At 38.4% G+C, this 24761-nt stretch overlaps 1 protein-coding gene across 1 annotated transcript in view; it reads left to right on the forward strand.

Moving 5' to 3' along the window:
- vps37d (VPS37D subunit of ESCRT-I) overlaps positions 1-23611 on the forward strand; it is a 68609-nt gene extending 44998 nt beyond the window's left edge. The window contains exons 3-4 of the mRNA XM_030155121.1: positions 11525-11607; positions 22377-23611. Coding sequence (XP_030010981.1) covers positions 11525-11607; positions 22377-22922 — 629 coding nt within the window. The 3' untranslated portion in view covers positions 22923-23611. The remainder of the gene's footprint in view (positions 1-11524; positions 11608-22376) is intronic.
- The last annotated feature ends 1150 nt before the right edge of the window (positions 23612-24761 follow it).

Below are 24761 nucleotides of genomic sequence, written 5' to 3' on the forward strand. Positions count from 1 at the left end.
TTGGACCACCGATTTGGTGACTCTCTCCATCCTCTATACACATTCTCCCTTTGAACGTCATTCCTTACATTAGTACCATTACTTCATGGTACCTAACAAAGCAGGTACACTCACTGTTCATGCAGAGGTGGACCTTACAGACCCTGGAGACCACATTAGACATGAGATTGTCGACTCACTGTCCTCACTAGGGCTGCACAATTAATCGTTAAAAGATCGCGATCTTGATTCGCACATATATGCAATCTCATTTCTAAACACAGATGATATTTAAGCATTTCATTTTACGAGCTGCATTACAAACAAATGCCCAGAAACGCAGAACCACCGCCGCCTCCTCCTTCAACCACCGGTAAACCGTCTTTACAACACATGAGCCTGCTGCTGTCGGCTGTAGTTGAGTGAAGAAAGAGTGAATTACAGCAGAGGAACATCTGCAGTAAAGAGAGTGAAATAGATGAAAACCCCAGTGGTAGTGACAGAGTCACCCACCTGAACTCCTGCCCAATTAAGGTTCACATTCTGCGGTGTTAATCTCATGTCGGTCTTTTCTGTCGTCCAGATCCAAGTGTGTTTTCACTTTCACTTCTCTGACTTCTGCGCTGTTGTTCTTATTCTCCTTTTCTTTTTTTCTGTCAGTGAGGGTAAGTCGGCCTTTAACCAAGAATCAAAAGTCTCTCCCTCTCTAAAAATTGTACATTAAAAATATTCCATTGTGCCGGCTAGGAAGTTTTTTTGCACTGCAAACAGATCAGCTGATGTCGCTTAGTAACCAGGACCATAAGTGCAGCGTTTCCGCTGGTAAGGCTTATCCATGCCACCACACCAAACATTTCATACAAAAAAAATCATCACCCTTGTGTATTATACATATGTATAATATATAATAGGCCTGGACAGGAGGGTAGGGAAAAGGGAAATGAACATAAAGTTTCATTTTCACTTCTGCAGGAGCATGGACCGCACCACCCCCTACCCTCATTGTATAAGTAGAACGGAAACCGACGCACACACACGGGTAACTGGCCAAAACTCACGTGCGTGCAACCCCTCTCGGCCGAACTGTGCGTGTGTGGCCAAGCCCACCCCACACACCGACTGAAACGCATGCCCCCTGCCAGAATGTGCACGCCCCCCCATTACACACAGCCACACCAACAGATCAATTCCACAGCAAACACTGCATAAGTGAGCGGACTACTTGCAGAGTGATTTGAAAGATGCAAATCAGAGGTAAAAGAACCCATTTTCCTTGACAGTGGTGCAACAAACATTTTGTGAAAAAAATCGTGCCAGAGAATAGTGATCGCAATTCTAAGCTAAAGAATTGTGATTCACATTTTTGCCAGAATCGTGCAGCCCTAGTCCTCACTGTAACTGCTGCTGTCACTGTTTTGTAATGTATGCAGAAATGACCAAAAATAGTTACTTGCCGATAAAGGGTTAAGGGTTACGGAAGATCGTAAAAATTACTCGTGTTGTGTGGGAACCCTAATGATGTGAGTTCCTTACTTGACATTGCACGTCCTGTGTTGTTATTACTGTCACACATTTCAATGACGATGCTGAAAGGATTTTATTGCGTAGTCTTATAGATGTTGTCGGTGCTTGATAGAGAACAAACAGTTACTGTGGGAACATAAAACATGTCCGATCACGTTCTGTGCAGGCATCTGAAATCTGACGCACATCTATAAATCTGATCTATGCAGTGAGGTATGTACAGTGGGACTCATTTACAGTCCCCGAACCCACTACAGATCCACCTTCAACGTGTCGGCTTTAAACGAAGGATTGTACAATGTGTTCTGCAACTGTCAGATTCTGCTCTGGGATCAGTGCTTCATGTAAGGCATCCTAAGAGGTTAAGTCTGACATGAACACATGGCTTTGATCTGAAGATGTAGGTGCTGATACCAGCGACAGGTTTTCTCTCAGAAAGCTTAAAAGCAGCAGATCAAAGTGTACTCTCAGATGATTATTGGACCGTTTTTACTGTGAGACAGGAGCGTTTTACTGTCCACTGTCTGTGTCTTTACTGGAGCTGTCTTTCCCATCAGCGGCCTCTGCTAACATGTTGACATCAGCTGTTTTTCTGGGAGGTTTCTGCCGCTTTGTCCACTCTGTGCTTTCAGTAGAACTGTCACATCGATCCCTGTTTCCTGCCGGACGAGTCAGTTCGGGCTCCACAAAACTGTTTTTTTTTAGCTCCTGCAAAAAGAGGTTAAACCTTATAAATAACATGACATGATTCTATTTTCATTGCTCTGTCTTTCAAAGGAACAGATGCGGAGTCTCGTCTTCCTCACACAGTGGGCGTTAACCTGCAGCTCCTCATCTGAGATTCACTTTAATCACTCGCCTCTAATTTCAGACCTCGACGTTAATTCACAGCAAGAAAAACACTATTTGCATAAAGTTTTTTGCAATTTAAAGTAGAAATACAAATAAAGTCACAAACAAAATACTGGGAAAATGTTGTTATAGAGCAGATGTTGCATTGATTCACAAGGGTTGAATAAAGCAAAACATCTGAATCTTAGTGAAGTGACCCTTTAAGAGCAGGACTAAAGGGACATGAAGTAAACGTGTCCATCTGTTCATCAGGACATTGCAAGCCTTTATAATGAATGGGGGTTGAAATGCTAAGACTACACCCTCAAGGTCCAGAGCACGAGACCTGAATCCAGACCAACGCTGATGACGTAAACAACAGGGTGTGTATCGACGATTCGTTACACTTCTAAATACACGAGGTTATGGCACATTGCATTGATGATGCATTTTAACCCTTTCACAACTGCAGTCTCTCTGGCGCTGCTTTTTGCACTTTACAGCGTTCAAATTACTGTAACTACTGAACCGTTTGTGCTATCCACAAAATTCAAACAGCTTTCAATTCAAGCTTTCCAACGCTATATAAGACTTTATGGGTGCAATGTGGAACTCTTAAGTAGAAAGGAACTGTTTCAGACACTTCCACACAGACTACAACATGCCTGGAAATGAAAAATCTGAAGCCATAATATGGATACTGAATGTCCAAGAGCAAAAAGCATATTTGAGCAGATGTAAAATAGTTGAAAGTCTATTTCTGCAATCACAAAAAGTTTCTTTATGGACAGTTACAGTTGTTTCTAATGATAAATATGCTACAAAATTTAAGTCCCTTTTTTTCTTTTTTACTAAAACACACTGTTTTAAGCATTTATTATTTATAATAATGATAATTAATGGCCAGATTTTGAAAGTTAAGTTCTTCCTGAAAACAAAGATGCAAAAGAACTGGCAAAAAAGACATTTTCTGGCTCTTATGTTGCATAGAAAACATGAAGACACCTAGGCAGTCTGTTATAATGGCAATGTTAAAAGGGTTGATTATGAACAAACTAACCATAAAAAAATCTAAGTGATTCATTTTAGGGTTAGTTTTTATCATTTTAGCTTGTCTTTTCCCTTAAAGTCAGCCATTCCAGTTGAGAAACCTGATATTTACCATCAACCGTTACAGAGTTAACATACTTTCACAACCGACTAGGCTGAGGTGAAAGTAGAACCTCCTGGACCTTCTAACTTCTGGGTTTTAAAGCTGCAGAAGTTGAAATCAGGCCAAAAACAGCAGAATTTAAAAGTCCAGCCTTTTCTTCTGACGCCCTTTCTTCTCAATCCAAAACAGATCAGATTAAATACATCATCTGACTGAATCTGAGCAGGGATTAGTTGTTACAGCTGTCAATCATGTATGTACTGCCTACCCGCTTAAAAAGAAAAAAAACTGAGTGGTCAATACCTCCTGTTGTGTTAGGTTTTCTTCAGCTTAAAAATAGTTTAGAAAAGGAGGTAAAGTTCTTGTTTTCTCTCAGATTACTTTAATTATTCTACACTTAAAAGTAATGATAAAGTTTGTTCTGCAGTTTAAAGTTATGACTGAAATCTCTGTTGTTCCAGAGCCGAGGGTGGTCTTTGTTGTGGTCCATGTTTATTCTTCACAATGGGTCGCTATATTTTCTGTCACCTGCTATTTTTTAAACCTTTATAAACTTTCATCTGCTTATCTGCCTGCCAGTTAAATTAAAAAACACATGGATCTCATTTTAGTTTCTCTGCTCAGCACATCAAATATCAACCAGACCAGACCGCAGCTTCTCAGCATCATTAGAACCAACTATATTTTGTGTTAGACGAAACCCTAATGAATTCTGTTGTTTCAGAAACAGTGACTTAGTAATCTTTATGACATCCACAGTTTATATCCTGCACCCACACCTCTGTTTTAGGTACATTATGTGCAGTTATACAATAAATGTGGTGCACTCCTGCCTGTTTCCCTGGACTTCACATGTTCTCTAAACGTCTGGTATGAAGCACTGATCCGAGGCCAGCTGTCAAGTCCTTCCTTCTGGGCTCAGAAATATGTTCCCATGAATTTGACAGTTAATGTGGTTAAAACTTTACTGCCAGTGGATTTTCTGATTGCCACATAGTCGATCTGAAAAAAAAAAAGAACAAAGAGCAAAATCTGAGTTGAGTTTTAATTCTGTGTCAGATGCAGCTCCAGTGAATTTTATTGTTTCAGAACCAATGATATAGTTGTTTTATTGACATCTTGAGCTTTATTATGCGCATATTTAAAATCAGCACTTTGCTTTTTGGTAAATAATGTGTAGTTTTGCATAAAATGAAAGTAAAAAATCCCTGGACGTCATGTTGGTTTTTTTTTTTCTCTAAATTTCTGGTATGAAGCACTGAACGGAGGCCAGTTAAGTCAAAAGGCTCAACACTTAAGTGAGTTTTATGATGCTGATGATTCTTTTCTGTGTATGAAGGGAATTAAACCTTTGGCAGAAAGCAAAAACCAGAGGGAGGTGTTGTAGATTGGGTGGGTGCTTTGAGATACCCCTCATATTAATAAAGATAAAGATGTGTTTTTTATTGTGATGGTAATATCTGTGATGAAGTTAGTGATAATGATTTTGACAGTTTTGGACACTTATTATGGCGGTATGGATGTGTCTTTATTTATCCAACTACAGGAGTGTCAAACATGCGGCCCAGGGGCCCAAATCCGGCCCGCCAAAGGGTTCAATCCGGCCCGTGGGATGAATTTGTGAAATACAAATATTACACTGAAAATATTAACAATCAAGGATGGTAAAATAATTTTAGGTCAATTAACTCTAAAGTGGATCAGAACAGTAAAATACTATCATAATAAACTATAAATAATGAAAACTGCAAATTTGTCTCCTTGTTTTAGGGTAAAAAATGTAAAATTACACAAAAATGTTCCCATTTACAGACTAGTCTTTTACAAAAAAAAAAAAAGTGAATATCTGAAATGTCTTAAGAGATGTGGAATTTTAATAATAGTCTCCCTGTTATTTAATGTTTGGTGTATTTGTAGATCCACTGTGATCTCTAAGTTGAGATTCACGTGTATAAATGATAAACTAAGGTGTAATACTGTTAACATTGCACTTATTTTACTAAAGAATTTTCAGGTTGTTCATATTTGTTCATGTTATGTTCAAGTACAATTCGTAGATGTAAACATTTTAATTACGGAATTTTAAGTGTATTTTTGCATGTATTGTAGGATATTTAAGCATATTTAAGTGTATTTTTGCGTGTATTGTAGGATTTTTGAGCATAATTAGGTGTATTTTTGTGTGTATTTTAGGATATTTAAGCATATTTAAGTGTATTTTTTATTTTACGGAATTTCTTCACTCAAAAGTTCTTATCCTATTGTTTATATTACTTTACTGGTCCGGCCCACTTTATATCATATTAGGCTGGATATGGTCCCTGAACTAAAATGAGTTTGACACCCCTGTTCTTAGTCATGATTGCCTCCAATTTTCTCATTACATAATTAATGCTACACCTGGGTTGTGTTTATTTGTAGCCCTGACAAGACCAGGTCCAAACACGTTGGTTTTCTAAATGATTTTGCACAGAGAATAAAGGCTTTTTACATTTCCGTCCTGGAGTGCTTGGATCTCTTCCCTGTTTTCAGAAGGGGGCTTTTTGAGAAATATTATACAGGCAAACGTCAGCTTTAGCCCACATGCTTCTTAAGCCAGTGAGTTTTTTTTTTTTTTTCACAGCAGCATTTCTTTTCTATGGCAACAACAGCAGAACAACCCACCTCATTATCTCATATGCTCTCCCAGAAGAAAACTGTTACTCCATCACTAACAGCGGCTGCATCGGCCTCAGGTCCACCCCCACCTCTGTCACTCTCCCCCTCCTCAAATGTAGGTCATATACAGCTGCTCCAGGAGTGTTTGTTTGCCTGCCTGTCACCTCTCATTACAGCCCCATCTCCAACATCTGCAGTGAAGGGTCACGGACGAAGCCTTCCTTCACACGTGCTTGTTTTTTTTGTTGTTTTTTTTACACAAGGGCAGCCACGACAATGGAACGGGATGTTTTTTTCTGCTCAAACAGCTCGCTCCTTTATCGCCGCTACAGATCTAGAGGAATAATGTGAACCCAGAGCGGCATTATTACACTCCAGCGACAAGCATAACATTAAAGACACCATCCTGACAGGGAATCTGCTGCACACATCCTACCGGCAAATCACTGTCCGATATCTCGAGATGTTTTTTTCCCTGAGGGGCTTAAGACGTATTAGAGTCATTACAGTGACCTCTATTTGGCCCCCAGTCTCTATTGAACCTTGTCTGACTTGCGAGGGGTTAGCGTGGCTGTCACAGCGTCTCTCAGAGCAAAAAGACACACTTCAGAGTCACCAAGGTCAGGCCTCTTAATAATAATGGCTGACTGTGTGTGTGTGTGTGTGTGTGTGTGTATTCACGTACTGTACTCATACATATTAATCAGACAGGCCAGGCCCTGTTCCGCTGGTAACTGTCACTTGTTCTTACACACAATGACACGTTCTGTCTCTAAGCTTTAATGAAATCTAATGTTAAAATCTTGTGCTCTAGTCAGATGAGGTAAAAGTGCGAAAGATAATTATGGAAAAGGTTGGTCTGAACAGGGTTGGGTACTGGACTACTTTTACACCACTGATCAAATTGCTTAGACAAGGGGTGTCAAACACGGGCCACGGGCCAAAACCAGTCCACCAAAGGGTCCAGTTTGGCCTACAGGATGAATTTGCAAAGTGAAAAAAATTATACTGTCAATTAGAGCCCGACCAATATGGGATTTTTGGGGCTGATGCCGATACTGATATTTAGGGCTAAAAAAAAAGTCGATATCCAATATATTGGCCAGTGACCGATATATCAGCCGATATATGAAATAAGAACATTGATATACAGAGGATATATACTGTACATGAACACAAATTCTTATAATACCCAAAATCTAAATAACCTTTTCAAAATTATTTTCATGAAGACATTAACTTGTGAATTTATGAGCCCCGTTAAATCCTGCATGGCAGTATGAAGTGAAGTGGGACGCTGTATAGTAGTCTGATATTAAGGGTGGGCATGGGAGTTAACAGTTGCATATATCTTTATTTCACAAAGATACAACTTACTCAACTTTAAAACGCTGTATAATAGTCTTATATTAGATAATGGTGGATATGGTTTTCAGAGGACACTTACAGCCTAATTTGATCTCCTGAGGGCCCAGTGCAGTAACAGCATAAAGACTTGTAAATAATGACAACTCCAAAGTTTTCCTGAAAAATTGCTATAGCCTATGAACAACCTGAAATTTCTCAAGAAAAATTAGATTACCAAATATTTTGTGCATTTGTAAATCCACTATGATCTGGGAGTTATAATGCACATGTGTAAATGATAAACTGAGGCATGGTATTGTGATATATAATAGATATAATTTCAGGTTGGTCATGGTTGGTCAGGTTATGCACTTTTTTTTTTTTTTTTGTGAAACGATAGTTTGTAAATGTAAATATTTTCATGATGTAATTTTACAATCATACTTTCTTCTACTAAAAAAAAAAAAAAAAAAGGAAAAATTTGGAGTTGTTATTTATAGGTCTTTATGCTGTTACTTTACTGGTCCGGCCCTCAGGAGATCAGATTGGGCTGTATGTGTCCTCTGAATACCCTTGATAGTGTTATGTTTTTTCACTCTGCAAATTTATCCTGGAGGCCGAATTGATAATTTTTTTTTGCACTAAAATAAAGACAAAAATTTGGGGTTGTTATTATTTCTAGGTTTTTGTGCTGTTATTTTACTGCTTCACTTCTTGCATCTGTGTGCATTAGGTGAGTTAGTTTGTCTCTGCAGAAATAACAGTGAGTATTTCTGTTGAACAGGATTGTCATTCTCCTTCTGTCTACTTTTGTGGGTGTTATCGCTTCATAGTACAACAGCCTCTGAGCTACAACCATAGCCTGGTGCATTTTGACACACGTAATTGTATGCAATATTTTCTTTTGCTGGTATTTGCTCAGTTTAATACCATGTCAAACTTCCTCGTGGGCGCATGTTCCTAGCAAAATAATTTTCTCCCGACACTTTATTGCACATGCACTAATCCACTGCACTCAAGAACAACCCAGATAACTTTTGCCCCTATTCTAAAACGATACTGGATGGTAACTATGGTGTTGACACAGTACTAATATAATGTGGAGCTTGATGTGGTTATGTGAGACTCCTACTGAGAACTGAAAGATCATCTACATTCCAGCTTCTGCTTTTCCGTCACTAAGTAAAGGGTGTGATGAGGCCACCCTGAGACAGTTCAGTCCACGTCCACCTAACAGCTATGAATAGAACTAATAAACTCTGTTCCATGTACTCTTAAAAGCATTTATAAATAACATATTCATTTTTGAGATTAGGTCTTAACTGGGGCTCAAGCACATACGCCCTATTGGATCTGTCAAGGTAATCATCCACCTTAAACTCACCAAAATTTGAACTTGCATCAAAAATGGTGACACGTTTTAAGGTTTTAAAGAACAGTACTGAAGTAGTCTCATAGTCCCAGCCTCAAACATCATTTGATTGATTTAAAATTAAATGGTTTGTGTGATATACAGCATTGTGACATACACAGACCAACCATAAAAAAAAATGGATTTGACTAAGTAAATGGATAGAAAGGTTCATGTGTTTGAGCTTCAGCCAGTTCCAAGTCCAGGATTCATCAGGTTCAAACTTGAAAGTGGTTCAGGGATCATGAAACACAGGGACTGTCCACCACAGAGTCCAGACCTGAACCACATTGAGGGTCTTTGGGATGTGGTGGAGAAAACTTAACGTAGTGCATCTAATTGTCTAGGGCTGCACGATATTGGAAAAAACTGACATTGCGATTTTTTTTTTTAACCCTGTGATATACACTGAAAACTTTGAGACTATATTTTTCAACATAATTTTTATTTTGAAACCCTAAACTGGAATTTTTTCATATGAATCATTTGTTTAGGACATTGGCATACAGAAACAAAACTATGAAGTTTCAAGAATAATTTCAAAACAAAAAACTTAACAAAAGAAAATGGCACCTGCCAAACACAAAGTCACAACAGTAGCGGTCCTGGTCAGGAGTTGTCACTCTCTCTCTCCCTGGACGCGGTCTATGGTCAACAGAGCCTGTGGTGTTGTGGCGTTCAACCAGGTTTCTGATTGTGGGTTGGGAACAGCCCATACATAGGCCTGGCTATATCAGTGGAGCTCAAACGGCCTCCACCATACCCAGTGCCCGGAGACGTTGTTGACGTTATAGACGTGGCATGATGCCGTTCACTGGACTAACAATGGTGGCCTTTTTTGGGCCTTTATATAGGCCTTCAAAACCAATCCTCAACTTGTGCAGATACCCACTGAGTATTGCTCAATGTGTATTTGGTCCACTTTTGCAAAGAGACCAACCCATGTGCAATGAACCGTGACAACACGGCAACTCATCATTATCTCAACTACCCGAGCACTAAGTCATCAATAAATCCACAATGAATAATTACAACCCCCCTACAAGTAGAACTATGCAGACATTTCTACCTCAAAGTTTCTATTGACTGTCAGTATATAGTGCGATATGAAAAACTACTCAGGAGGATATAATAGCTGTTTGGTGCCGACATAAATGGTCAACAGGTGGAAGGCACTGTCAACACAGAACACGTGTTTCAATTTCATCCTTCTTGTAGCCGAAATAATTCCAGATAACTGACGTTGCTTTTCTTTTTGGTACCAAGCCTGAATTTACGTTGATTTTCTCTTGTTCATTGCTCATTTTTCAATAATGTTACCAGCGACTCATTCCAAGCAGATTAAGAACAATTGTGATTGGTGGATCGCTGCATGCAGTCTGTGTCAGGTACCCTTGAAATTAGATGAGAACACGTTTGAGATCATTTGCCTCCTACATTGCAGGACCTGCGTTGTGACTATTGCACACGCATACATCATGATGACAGTGCTCAAACAATATATTGTGCTGCTCTACAACTGTCAGAGCTCAAAACGGTGGCAAAAAATGAAAGCAAATCTGGATGCAAATAAATGCTGTGACTTATTGTGTCTTTGCATAAGCATTGATCGGCTAAAAGTTCAATGAAATATTGTCTGAGGGGCTTGTTTTTTGGCTGTGTATAATTAGCATGTGTCCTACGTACAAAATCTGGATTGAGGAAAACTTGACCATATTTCTTATTAATCAGTGCCAGTAATGTTTCATGTCTACTCAATCATCTTTAGATGCTTTCAAACAAATGAATTTGTTCTCTGTTTGTTCTTTTTCCAACATGACTTGATCACAACATTCTGTAGATGTGTGAACAAAGTTTCTTTAATGCTGCAGATGACTTATTGCTGAAATTTTGGATGCATTCACATTCAGTTTGACCTCATAATAAAGTGGTTTACATATTCTGTCCAACTGTTGGTGTATTGGTTCTGTAACTGACTGGGTTCTTGTGTTTCTTGCCTGGTTTGGTTCTACTCCAAACGGGAACTGCAGAAAAGCTAATTCCAGTCCTTTATAAAATAAATTACAGCTGCTGACGGCATCACAAAGCTCTAATAGTGTCTTATCTGACATTATTCTGTAAAAAATAGAGTTAAATATTGTGCCATATAATATATTTGATGCAAGGTGTAATTCAGATATGGTAGAAGTGAAAATACTCGCTGCTGAGCGTAGTTTTTTAGATATATTAAAGGAGGAGAAAAGGGGGGAATTGCTTGTTATATCTGACAGTGAAATCTGAGTAAACGGCAAAAATGAGCGTCTGAAATGGATTTCAGTTTCGTGGTCAAACCGAACTAAGAGCAGCTTCCCAAAAATAGCTCAAAGTTGAATATTTACAGCCCCTCTTCTCCTTTTTTCTGACCAGAAACTGTCCTCGGCATCACCACCATCTCCTCGTCAGCACATACCCTCCAGACTCTTTTGTGATTTGGAAAATAATTTTCTCCTCTGTGGTTTCTCGGTTACTGGGTTTCCCTTCCAGCTCCAGTGAAGTCATCCCTCTCCTCTCCTCTCCTCCCATCTCCTCCCATCTCCTCTCCTTCCTCCGTATGCATCAGTAATGTTTGTGTGTCGTTGCAGAGGCTCGTGGCCAGAGGCGCAGCCTGCAGACGGCGCAGAACCTCCTGCAGGAAGAGGTGGCACGTGCTGAGGAGCATTCAGAGGTAACAACAAAAGCTCCAGAAATAGACCTGTATTGTTTGTTTGTGCCAAGAATCCAACAGTCTTTTATCAGCGCTGTACAGAACGGAGTAGGCTGTCAGCTCCACAGTGACAATGACGTGAACATACTGTAAGAACCTTCAGTCCCAGCTCATTTACAGTCCCTGTTCTTTAGGAAATGCAGCTTTATGTGCTTTTATCAGCACTGTAGACATAACTGGACCAGTAGAGTTGGACGATAAGACAACAATATCATGAAGATAAAAATGTTCATATCTGTCAATATTAATAAGTGTCAGTGGTTTGTTGTGAGATTTATGTGTTCGTAAAAGCTATAATGAGATTAAAAAAAAAAAAAACTGTGTAAAAGGCTATTGTTTGAAGCTCTAAACTTTTCATGGTGAGAACAAGTACAACTACAGCAGACTGAAATAATCTTTTGCATTTTCTTTTGTAACAATGTAAACAAAATCAACCCAAAAGACAAAAAGAAAAAAAAAATGATACTGTGATTATGATTAGCAAGTAAAACTTTATAATCAGATTAAATTCCACATGGGAGCACAATGTACTGCACATAGTGTGGAATACAAATATAGACAAAACAAAGCCTGCAAATTAAAAAAAATGATAGACAAGAGAAACTAATTAGAATGTATCAGTTATGACAAATAAACTATACAAAGGGGCGACAGGGGTGAGTGGTCAGTACTGTCGCCTCACAGCAAGAAGGTCCCTGGTTGGAATCCCACGGGGGACCTTTCTGTGTGGAGTTTGCATGTTCTCCCCACGTCCGCATGGGTTCCCTACGGGTATGTCAGCTTCCTCCCACCATCCAAAGATATGCACTAATACAGGAGTGTCAAACTCATTTTAGTTCAGGGGCCGCATTCAGCCCAATTTGATCTCAAGTGGGCTGGACCAGCAAAATAATAACAGTGAAAAAAGTAAAATTATATTATGATCAGGTTTACATCTACAAAGTTTCCTTAAAAATCTGAATAACATGAACAACTTGAATCATCTTAAGAAAAACAAGTGCAATTTTAACAATAGTATGCCTCGGTTTATCAGTTTATCATTTACACATGTGCATTACAATCACACAAAACATTTAGTACCAGGCAGAATATTGGTAAAATTGCATTTACTTTTCTTAAGACATTTCGATTTGTTCATATTTGTTCATCTTATTCACATTTTTTTTGTAAAAGTATAGTTTGGTAATGTGAACATTTTCATGTAATTTTTACTGTTTTACACCAAAAAAACAAAGAGAAAACGTGGGGTTGTCATTATTTATAGGTTAGTATGATAATATTTTACTGGTCTGACCCACTTTAAATCTAATTAGGCTGTATGTGTCTGTATGTGGAACCTGAATTAAAATGATTTTGACACCATTGATTGTTAATATCTTCAGTGTAATTTTAGCATTTCACAAATTCATCCCACGGGCTGGATTGGACCCTTTAGCGGGCCAGATTTGGCCCCCGGGCCACAAGTTTGACACCTGTGAACTAATAGGTTAATTGGTCAACAAATAGGTGTGAATGTGATCCTGATTGGTTGTTCGTCTTTTATGTCAGTCCTGTGATGAACTGGCGACACATCCAGGGTGTACCCCGCCTTCGTCCACTGGTAGCTGGGATAGGCTCCAGCGACCCTGTGACCCTCTGGAGGACTAAGCGGTTTAGAAGATGAATGAAAAAAAAAAAACTATACAAAGGGATCACAACATGAAATAAGTGTTAAAATCAGATAAAAAGAAAACTGATGACTATCAGAGTCTGAAATGACTGTTTATTATGATAGATTAAGCCACTGATTATGGATTATCTCTGTATAATATAAAAAATACACTGCAATTATAACCTTAATGATTATCATTTTATTGTCCAGTTTTATGTACCAGTGATTCCATTATTTACTGACTTTAAGCAGTAAAAACTTGGTGGTTGCAAAGAAATACAGTGCAGTAAGACTCTTTAAGTGGGAGGGGAGGTGGGAGAAGACGGAAGGAGGAGCAGCTGGGTGGGGGCGTGTAGGAGGGAGACGCTCAGGAACACTTCTGTCCTCGGGTGGGTCTCTATGATTTTATGTTTTTATGCTTTTATATTCTTATGGTTTTATGTTTTATGATTTTATGTTTTTATGTGATAGGTGGAAAACACATCTTGTCTTTTAAGTCTACTTCTTTTTAATCTAAGTTATTCACAACTACTTATACTCTGCATTTATTTATTGATTTATTGTGTGTTCATGTGGTATGGCTGTGTTTGTGGAGTGGTGACCGCAGGGGATTAATAAAGTAAATCAATCAATCAATCAATCAATCTATCTATCTATCTATCTATCTATCTATCTATCTATCTATCTATCTATCTATCTATCTATCTATCTATCTATCTATCTATCTATCTATCCATCCATCCATCCATCCATCCATCCATCCATCCATCCATCCATCCATCCATCCATCCATCCATCCATCCATCCATCCATCCATCCATCCATCCATCCATCCATCCATCCATCCATCCAATTTGTATCCCAAACCATTTGCTTTCCTCAACTGTCACTGTTCATTAAACTCAGTGAGTGATTTTATCATCACATGTTCTTCATATACTGTGTGTTAACGTTAACATGCATGTGACATGACATATAATGCATGGGACCAGCTCAACTCCACTCACTTTTTTTTTCGTCAGGTATAAGCTACATATACGACCTGGTACCAGCTACATTTGTTTGGCATATTTTGCTTCCAACTGAGATGAGACGATACCAAAAGGTTGAACAAGGAATGAAGACTTTAACCCATAAAGACCCAGTGCTACATTTGTGACAGTCCTCAAATTGATTTTTTTTAATATTTAACCTTTCTTAAGTGATTTATCATCATTTAGTATAACATTATGCTTGATATTTTGCATTTTTTAGTGAAAATGAGGTATTTTCCTGTATTTAATGTACAGTAATGATGTAGATGTTCATACAAGCTCAAATTAAAGTTGAGGGTTATTATATCAAAAACAAAAACAACTGAAGAAAAAGTGACTTTTACAGTAAAATACATGATTAACTGAACATAAACCAAGCATCTCTAACCAGTGTCACTGATCAGACTCCATGGATTTTACTGGTGAATCAATGTTGTAAAAGATAATGGTGTTTCCATGTTCACTACATCCAAGTGGGTCATATCTGATGACCATGAAAAGATGATAAACTGCATTTTCCACCAATTATTACATGGATTGATAGAATTAACAGATATTAAACATTTTAGATCAGGAGTTGACTTAGGTTGCCGGTGGATGTTTGTGTTTTTATGGGTTAATCCTACGTTGTGCTAAATGTGCAGAATAAGTTGACCACTGAAGGTGCTGCCTTATCCTGTAATCATCCACATTTCTGCATCAGCACGTGTTGCTGTTTTAACCTCGCGTGCAGCTTTTCTACCTCTTCCTTTGGTTTCATTGAGGACAGAGAGTGAATCGCATTCACAGATGAAACCTACGCTGCAGCTCCGGGCGTGAATTGATCCTTTCAGCACACCTCCCCCTCCTCACACGGATCCAATCGATGACTCTGTGACTCAGCCGTCAGTGTGACCGGCTGCTGATTGATTTAATAACACCCACCTCAAGCCAAACACAAAATACTCGGGCACATTTTTTACGAGACAGTAAATACTTAATCCTGACTTTTTAACTTTGACTAAGTAAGTTCTGCATTTACATAGACAAAGATATTCCACTGATAATCAGACTAACAACCCAATCAGACTAAAAATGTCATTTCAATCAGCAAAACCTGCCTCATCAGAAGGAATAATAATTCAAGTTCAGGGGCTGTTATAAACCTTCAATAATCTGTTCAGTGGGAAAATATGAGCACCTAATAACCACAAAAACACTTAGTCAGACTGTTTGTCACTAGTATTATGGTTATTTCTGCTGATGTTTGCGGCAAAACATTAGGTGATGGGGAGGAAAACTAAACTGCTCCATGGGGAGTATTATTTTATTGATCAAGACAGTAATGTGATTGAAAGAATGAACAGAGCCAGAATCTAATACTGCATTAAAACTGATCAGATAAACGATTCTACAGCCGCGTCAGGAAATTTATATTTGGTCTCAGTAATAGTCAAAAAAACACATTTGAGGTTGGGCAATTATTGTATTATTGTGATTTCCAAGTGTCATTATTGCGATATAATGTTTGTCATCCACATGCATGTCTGCCATCATGTTGTGTCAGGAACGTTCAGTATTTTCTTACACGGCTTGCTGATAATGATAATGGTATATGATGTCATTTTAGAGCAGAATTTGAAAACCACTCTGTTATTTGCAACTAAATCCCTCTTGAACTACTCGACTTCTCAGCTGTCAAAAGGCAAAGTCAATGATGCAAAGCTAAATGATTAAAAGTTTTCATTTATGAAGGATACACCCTCCACTGATGGTTCCCTTCTATCAATATTGAGTGAAATGTGCAAATCTTATCATCGTCAGTGACATCAATTTTAATGCCATTTTGTTTCATTCACAAGTATCATCAGTAACTCAGCTTTACTTAGTTCAGCTTCATGTGGGATATTCTAATCACAGTGGTTTCAACTTAGTTTAATAAATATTGTGCAAATATTACTAGTTTTAACCCATAAAGACCCAGTGCTACTTTTATGTCAGTTCCCAAATGAAATTAACCTTTCTTAAGTGATTTACCACCATTTGTTTATAATATTACCCACTGTATTTTATATTTTATCAGTATAAATCAAGTATTTTCCGGTATTTAATTTGCTGATCATGAAGATGTTCATTAAAGCTCAGATTGAAGTTGAGGGTAATAATATCAAAAGCAGAGAAAACTGTGGAAAAAGTGACTTTTTCAGTCAAATCTATCATTAACTGAACATAAATCAAGCGCTCTCATCCACTGTCATTGATCCAACTCCATGGGTTTTACTGGTGAATCAATGTTGTAGAAGATGACGGTGTTAGCCTCTGAACGTCCAAATGGGTCATATCTGATGACCATGAAAAGATGAATAACTGTATTTTACACCAATTATTTACATGCATTGATAGAATTAATGGATCAACAGGTATTAAACAGTTTAGATCAGTAGATGCTTTTGGTCGGTGATGGATGTTTGGGTTTTTATGTGTTAAATAAAAGTGTAGGAAGTCAGAAGATATTACATTTTCAGACTGATTTGTTTTCAATTCCTTTGCACATTTTGACTCTGATGATAAAAACTCCCACATTAAAACTGACATTTCTCTGCGTGTAGGTGTACGTATGAAGGACTAATCAGCACAAAGTGATTTCCTTCTGCCGGGATTTTATCAAACTGAAATTAATGCAAGCCTATCTCTGTGAAGTCCTGATGCTGTGACTATCTCTGCTGATCTGTTTGAGATTAAACCCTCAGAAGCCTCCAGAGGCATAAACCTCTAAATGTCTTGATAGTTCTGCAGCAGCAGCACATCATCATCATTCAAACCTCACATTAGTGGCCATGGAAATCTGGAAAAGCCCGTTTTGGGGTTTTTTCTGGCCTCAGTGACAGACACATCCAGTATCGCTGCCTTTGAAAACTGTGGCCAACATCTTCTTCTTCTCCTCCTGTTGCCTAAAGTCAAACAAGCCTCCCTGTTAGGAGGATTCCTGTCAGGTAGTGACATGAAAAGTGAAATCTGACGAGAGAGACAAACTCACTGTTGTCTCCGGTGCTTGTAAAAATCACCCAAGTTACAGTGAGTTTGGGGATAAAACTGACAAGAGGGTTTGTGTGGTTGTTCAAATGATCCCTCAGACTCGACACTGAGCTTGTTTCTCTCTATTTGCAGAAGTATATTGAACTGAGGACACCCACAGCACACTGGCTATACATTTTTTGTCAGTAACCATAGTTCACAGGCTCATTTTCTCAGGGTCGTGCTGTGCTAAAGCTGCTGGGCAGCAGCCAGCAGAGACTGAAGTTACATCAAACATCGACAAATGACCCCGACACAAACGCCGTGTCCATGAGCACTGTGCTCAGCCTCGTACAGCTGTGTATGACATGTTCTCAAACTATTCCAGCTGTCAGTACACGTGACTGTGGTTAGAGCCGAGCAGTGTGACAGTATACATCATGTGATGACAGACAAATAGCAAACATTTGATAAACAATGGGCTTCATGAACCCTGAAAGACACAAACAGCCGCCGGCAACCAAAAGCCTATACTGAAATAAAATGTTTAAGAACTTTTCCAAACCTTAATCCTATCAGTACATGTAAATTATTCAGGTAAAATGCAGTTTATCATCTTTTCATGGTTATTAGATATGACCTATTTGGATGTTCAGAGGTTCCGTAGTGAACATGGAAACACCGTCATATTCTCTAACACTGATTTAAAAGTAAAACCCATGGAGTTTGACAAATGACAATGGATTACAGGCTGGGTTTTGTGTAATTATATATTTTTGCTATATTTTCTCTGTTTTGATATAATAACCTTTGAATTCACTCAGAGTTTTTATGAACATATGATCGGTAAATTAGGGAAATGCTTGATTTTCACTGAAAAATGTAGAAATGGTGATAAATCACATGGGAAAGGCTAGATGTAGAGACAAATTTATTTAGAAATCAACAGAAAATTTGTCCTAGGTTTTTAAGGCTAAAATGTCATAAATAATGATGAAAAATATCAAATCACATTAATAGGCATCACAACAAATTTTTTAAACTTTTGAAGTTGATTTATGATCTTGAGAAACTAGACATTTATTTTGCACCTCAAAATTATTTGTGAAAGTCATAGTAAGGTGACAGTCACATCAAGAACTGGCAACATGAAAATAAAAGAAATAGAATTTAAAAAAAAAAAGAGACATAACAAGATAAAAGCATTGGTAAAGGTGCAGCTGAAAATGGTAAGAAAAAATTTTGGAAAAAGACTTTTATGTAAAATGAAAAAAACAACACAAAAGACATGAAATTAAAAAAAACATAAAACAGGGAATAAGGTAAAAACAGTAAGTAAGAAAAGACGCAACGAGACAAAAGTGGCACAAAAGAAACACAAAAAAGGGAAAACATCCATGGCATTTGTAATTTCTATCTTGTAGCATCTTAAACAAGTAATTTAAAGCCAAAATGTACTGACACAAATTACTGATGTTACTAACAACTTTTATTTTCTTGGCACTCGACCCTATCTGCACACACATATGCATTCCTATAAAACATATCTAAATGCACAAATACAAAAACATATGCATAGATCTTATAGGCAGTTTGCACAGTATGCAGGATAGAAGATTAGAGTAGATAAAGTATGAGTGATGCATGTACACCTCAGCAGACACTACACTGTCCTTAATCAGGTCAGAACGATGCTCTGGGAACGTGTTCTGTATGTTCTGACCTCATTTCTCCCACTGACCTGGTTTCCTGTGGACACATCAACTTACTGTGTGGTCATTTTCATGAGATGGCCTGCTGGTTAATAAGTTCATTTTATTTAAGAAAAACTTTTTGAACCATGGGCACATTTTCTTGAAACAACACAGTAACAACTTTTTCAGTGTTAAAAAATTCCCATTAACAGACACCATATCTGAGTCCAAGTCCACGTCTTCAGATGGACACTTTGTGCGTCCTCGTCCACCACTCAGCCACTGGTCAACCATGTCATATTGATTGGTTTCCAGTTTATTACTCCTCCTCCCACTGCTCTGCCATCTGGTACAGATACCCTTAACTAAACCTGAGGTCATTGAATATATTGGCTTTACCGCCTGTATACTGTTTTTACAAGCACTGCAGGGTTTATTTCATCTGGAGCGCACTGGAGCATGAACGATAAAAATATTATGTTCATACATCACTATAAAGCCAAGTTTTAAGAGACCATAGGGTGTTGTTAAATCAATTTGAAGCGTAAAGGCACAGCTGAAATTGAAGCACAAGAAACATTAAGATAAAAGAATCTCAGTTGAAGATATAGATTTATTGGTACAAATGTCCCCATTACTGAAGAAAAATGTCTGGAAGAGAAAACAAAGACCACTGGACCGAACTGCTGCTCTAAATAATGTACATTAAAAAACTAACATATTGCACTAGGTTTAAATTATGCAGTTACCCATGATGCTTCCACAGGACTGTACGGACTGATTTATTTTTATTCTGACAAGCAGTGGAACTGGGGCTGAACAGAAAAAAATGACATTTTTGATACTCTCGTGGGATATTGCTAGTCAAAATAACTTTGACTTCAGCATCCTAAGACTCGTCCAAAGAAATCTGATTACATTTATAGAGTTGGACCAGAGCCTCAGAGTTTACCTGTACTCTCTGAGCAGGTTTCCTCAGAATTAAAGATTAAAGGTTAACTTTCCTAACTTTTACAAGCATTGAATTAACATTACTTGAGGAAACTGAATGATATGCAATAGGTATGATTGAGGACGCATCGATGTGTATGTGGAGTGGACGTGAGTAGTGCATCATTCTTTTATTTTGCTTTCATTTTTTTCTTATTCTACTATTTTATTTTTATTTCAGCTTATCATACTATTTGTTATTATTACATGTCTTCTGTTTTACCCTGGGCTTTGAATTGACAATAAAGGAAATATAATAGAACACAACCTAATATAATATAATATAATATAATATAATATAATATAATATAATATAATATAATATAATATAATATAATATGTATTATCCTGGTACAGAATTTTGGTCCCTGCAGTTTAACCATCCTAATACATAAACACAGTATCTAGCATTAGCATTAGCATGTATTAGAAGCAGTGATCTGCTATTGAAGATGCTTTGGGACCAACACCAGATCTTCATCAATACTATAGAATTGATTGCAGTTTACCTCTATTAAAAAAAAGAACATATATATATATATATACACTACAAACAAAAAGTTAAGGATATTTTAAATTTTTGGGCTATTTTTTTGAGTTGGAATTCATGCACAGTGCTTTTTACTTTTTTGTGTGTGAAATGAATTAAAACACATTTTTTGAATGACCAGACAGTTTTATTTACAAATGGCAAAAATGACAAAAAAAATAAAAAAAGAAATATCCTTAACTTTTTGATTGTAGTGTATATAGGTACATTGGTACATATAGCTCCAAATGTGTACTATGTGCTAATGCTAATGCTAGGTACTTTGTGTGTCGTGTTAGGATGGGTAAAATGCAGAGACTGAATTTCCCTATTTAACCTAACCTTAACATAAAGTACAATAGCAGTTTAGGGACCCTTAAAGTAAATGGAAAAAAAAGACACAGTTCAAGTAAGAGGATTATTTTGTTTCACTTTCACTCATCCTCCTTGTATCAAATGAGGTTTTTCTATGATTTCACAGTAATTACCATCACATCTCATAATCCTAATGCATGCACAGCTTTGTATTTCTAATATTCCAGGTCACATATTGTATGTTGTATATTTTTCCATACTATATCCATCGTCTCAATGCCTTTAAGCGTGCAATTATTACTGATTTTTTTGTGCTTATACTGTATATCTAGTGTTTCTCCGTGTGTTGTGTGGGCTGAGATTGGAGCCGCTGCTCTGAAACTAATTTCCTGTTTGGATTAATAAAGTATGTATCCTGTCCTAATGCAGACAGAGAGTAGCATCTGTACTAACACTGTGTGCAGTATTGGGGATTTCAGATGTAATTAGACTGAAATTATTTTATTACAGAATCCAATATTTGAAGTGGAACTTGATGCTGTGGCCAAAAATGTAATCATGATGAAAGTCATGTTGGTAATTGTCGCAATAAATGTCAAATCATTGGGTTTCTTTAAAAGACTTTTGAAGGTTAAAGTCTCATTTTTGCTGACAGAAAGTTCACAAAAAGACAAAAACAGTCATTATCATATTTCAAGGTACACCACCGCATGCTAATATCCTGTCATTTCAGTCCACTATGCTCCCTTAACCTTGTGCAAAGAAAACATAATTTTTCCTTGTTGGTATAAAATATTTTAGTCACTTTCTGAAGCTGCACACATTACACAAACCTGCTCTCACCATTCAGTACCTGGTGCACTTTTAATGTATTTTTTAGCATGTTTTATGTAAATATCCTCTAATCTGTCCTGTCTGGATACGCATTTAATATAGTCCTCTTAATCACATATTCCTGCATACACAATCTAATGATGAATCTTGCTAAAGTAGATGCAGGGTGATCAGTTTAGGTTAATAGATTTTTACAGTTATCAGAAATTGTCATGACAGCAATTACTTTGTCATCCATTTTTTGAAAGTAAAGATCTGTTGTTCTTGTAAAGTATCTGTCAGGACTGTGCCTGTGCATGCATTTAATTGGCTGGTGTAGTCAACTGCTGCAGATTACTGTCGTATAGCAGCAGGTTCTGGGTTTTGTTGTGATTACTTCACAAATAATGCTGCTCCCACCCAGCTCCTAGTATCCTGGGAACACATTCAGACACAGATCACAGGCCTTTCAGGCGTTGGCACATATAACAGTGGCTGCACATGGACCATTGTTAGCTGAGTAAAATGTACTTGGAGTGAAATATTGTTACAGACTAACTATGCCAAAGTTCATGGGTAAACATCCCCGAGCTTATTAAATCCTCTTTCTACTCAGAGGAGTTTGTTTGAATGATTTCCCAGGGTCAGACCTCCCTTTGTGCGTTGTCCTGTCTGCTGATGCTGGTTTATTTGTCTGTCTTACTTCACAGGAGCTGCTGGAAAAGTTCATGGAGGGAAACGTAAGCCTGGATGCGTTCCTGGAATCGTTCCAGAGCTCCAGGAAGACGTACCATATCCGCCGGGCTCAAGCGGAGAAGATGCAGGAGATCTCTCGTGCAAAGCAGCAGCCGGGGAAAAACAAAAGAGCGGAGGAACAGGAGAGCAAAGTCCCAGAGGTGAAGAAGGACTCAGAGCAGAACCAGGATCCTCAGCGGCCCAACGGCTTCGTAGCTCAAGGACCTCTCAGAGTGTTCCAGGTCCGCTACGGGCTGACGCCGGCCATCCTGCTCCCCCATTACCCTGTTTCTCCCCCTGCCTCGGCTCCATGCCATCAGAGTAGTACTCCCCCGCCAGAACCCCCACTGGGACAGACCCACATCCTCAGCCCCAGCACCCCACTTCCAGGACATGGCCAGCCAGTCGGCCTCAGGGTCATTGGACAGTTACCAGGCGGCTGGCCAGCCAACGGGCGGCCGGTCCGAGTGCAGCAGCTGTACAGGCCCAACCCGCAACAGCCAGAGCCACCGTTCCGATAAGATCACGGGTGGTCGAGGACGACGAGCCGGTCGAGAGGTCTTCCAAGACATGGAACCAAACAGTGGCTGTCACAATCATGTAAGCAAAGACTGATCCAGAGACAGACAGCACTGCAAACGTCCGTTTCTGTTCTCCATCCATGACACATTATGAAACCATCAGACACAGGGCGAACTAGTGGAGCAGAGAGACGCCGTGTTTCCATATGTTTGTCAAGCAAATTTGAAGTGAAATGTTGCAAAAAGAGAAAGCAGTCAGAAGGTGGCGCTAGAGTCTACGTTAGAGGACGTAGAAGTCACAATTAGGGATGGGAATTGATACAGTTTTATATGTATATATATGTCAGTGCGATTATTTAGTCATATTGTTATCTTAATTCCTAATTCCTGATTATTTTTCTAAGGGAACAAGTAGAGCTAGACAGTTCTTAATGACAGCTGTTTTATTTTCTGAAACTGAGTGACAGCAAAGAAACGGTGAAGAAAATATACATGCGATTCAATACATTGGTCGTGTTGTAAAATAGGGTAAAGTGCCAGACACAAAGCATTCCTGGAATTTAAACCCACACTGTTTAGAGAATGATAATGGATTAGATTTCTGTAGTGCTTTTCAAGGCACCCAAAGTGCTTCACATTATTGATCCATTATTCATTAGCTCTCACATTCTCACTCTGGTGGTGGTAAACTGGTTGTGAAGTGTGTTGCCCAAGGACACAACAGCACATGACTAGGACAGAGTGGGATTCGAACTGCCAACTAGAGCTGCACGATATATTGTTTGAGCATCGTTATCGCGATGTACATGTGCACAATAGTCACATCACAGGTCCAGCGATGTTGGAGGCAAATGAACTCAACATGTTCTCATTTAATTTTAAGGGTACCTGACACACACTGCATTCAGCAATCCACCAATCACATTCATTTTCAATCAGTTTGCCGAAGCAGACCACACCCCTGCACATGGAGTGAGTTGCTGGTAACAACACAGTGTCTCCACTGGTAAGGTTTTCACTCCCCCCCCCCCATCACCACTACCACTACCACCACCTACCGACTGAAAAACACGTGTGTGTGCCCGTGCCCCGACCTACTGACTGAAGTGCGTGCACATGCACCCTCACCCCCCAGGCCGAATTGCGCACACAGAACAGTTCCACGAGAAACACTGCAATGTTGAAAAATGAGCAACGAACAGGAGCAAATCACCGAAAAGGAAGACTTGGTGCCAAAAAGAAAAGCAACGTCAGTTATCTAGAATTATTTGGGCTATAAGAAGGATGATACTGAAACACGTGTTCTGTGTCGACAGTGCCTTGCACCTATTGACACAACTAATTTGTTTGACCATTTACGTTGGCATCACACAGCTATTATATCCCCCTGAGTATTTTTTCATATTGCAATATATATCGTAGGGTTAAAAAAAATCGCAATGTCAGTTTTTTCCAATATCGTGCAGCCCTACCACTAATTCAGAATAGTCTGAGCATGTTTCTGCTGTTTCCACTCATACTTGAAATGCTAATTTTATAGACATTACAGGACACTGTTGTCATGTTTTTTGTGAAATGAAGGTACACTTTGTTGAACTGTTTCTTCATCTCTGCTATCACTCCTGATATAGATGTATAAGTTTGACAACATTGTTCTATAATGTGCAGCTGTCAGAAAAACATGCTGATACAGCCCAAAACAGATGCATATCCCAATAAACTTTAAGTTATTAAGTTGATTTTGAGGCTGAATGAAAATTAAAGAAACCTGAAACTTATTTATGAAACAAGAGTAAAGAGTAACTGTAAACTCATTTAGGACTCATTTTCTTCATTTGT

The sequence above is a fragment of the Sphaeramia orbicularis genome, chromosome 14, assembly GCF_902148855.1.
Source record: "Sphaeramia orbicularis chromosome 14, fSphaOr1.1, whole genome shotgun sequence".
Taxonomy (NCBI): Eukaryota; Metazoa; Chordata; class Actinopteri; order Kurtiformes; family Apogonidae; genus Sphaeramia; species Sphaeramia orbicularis.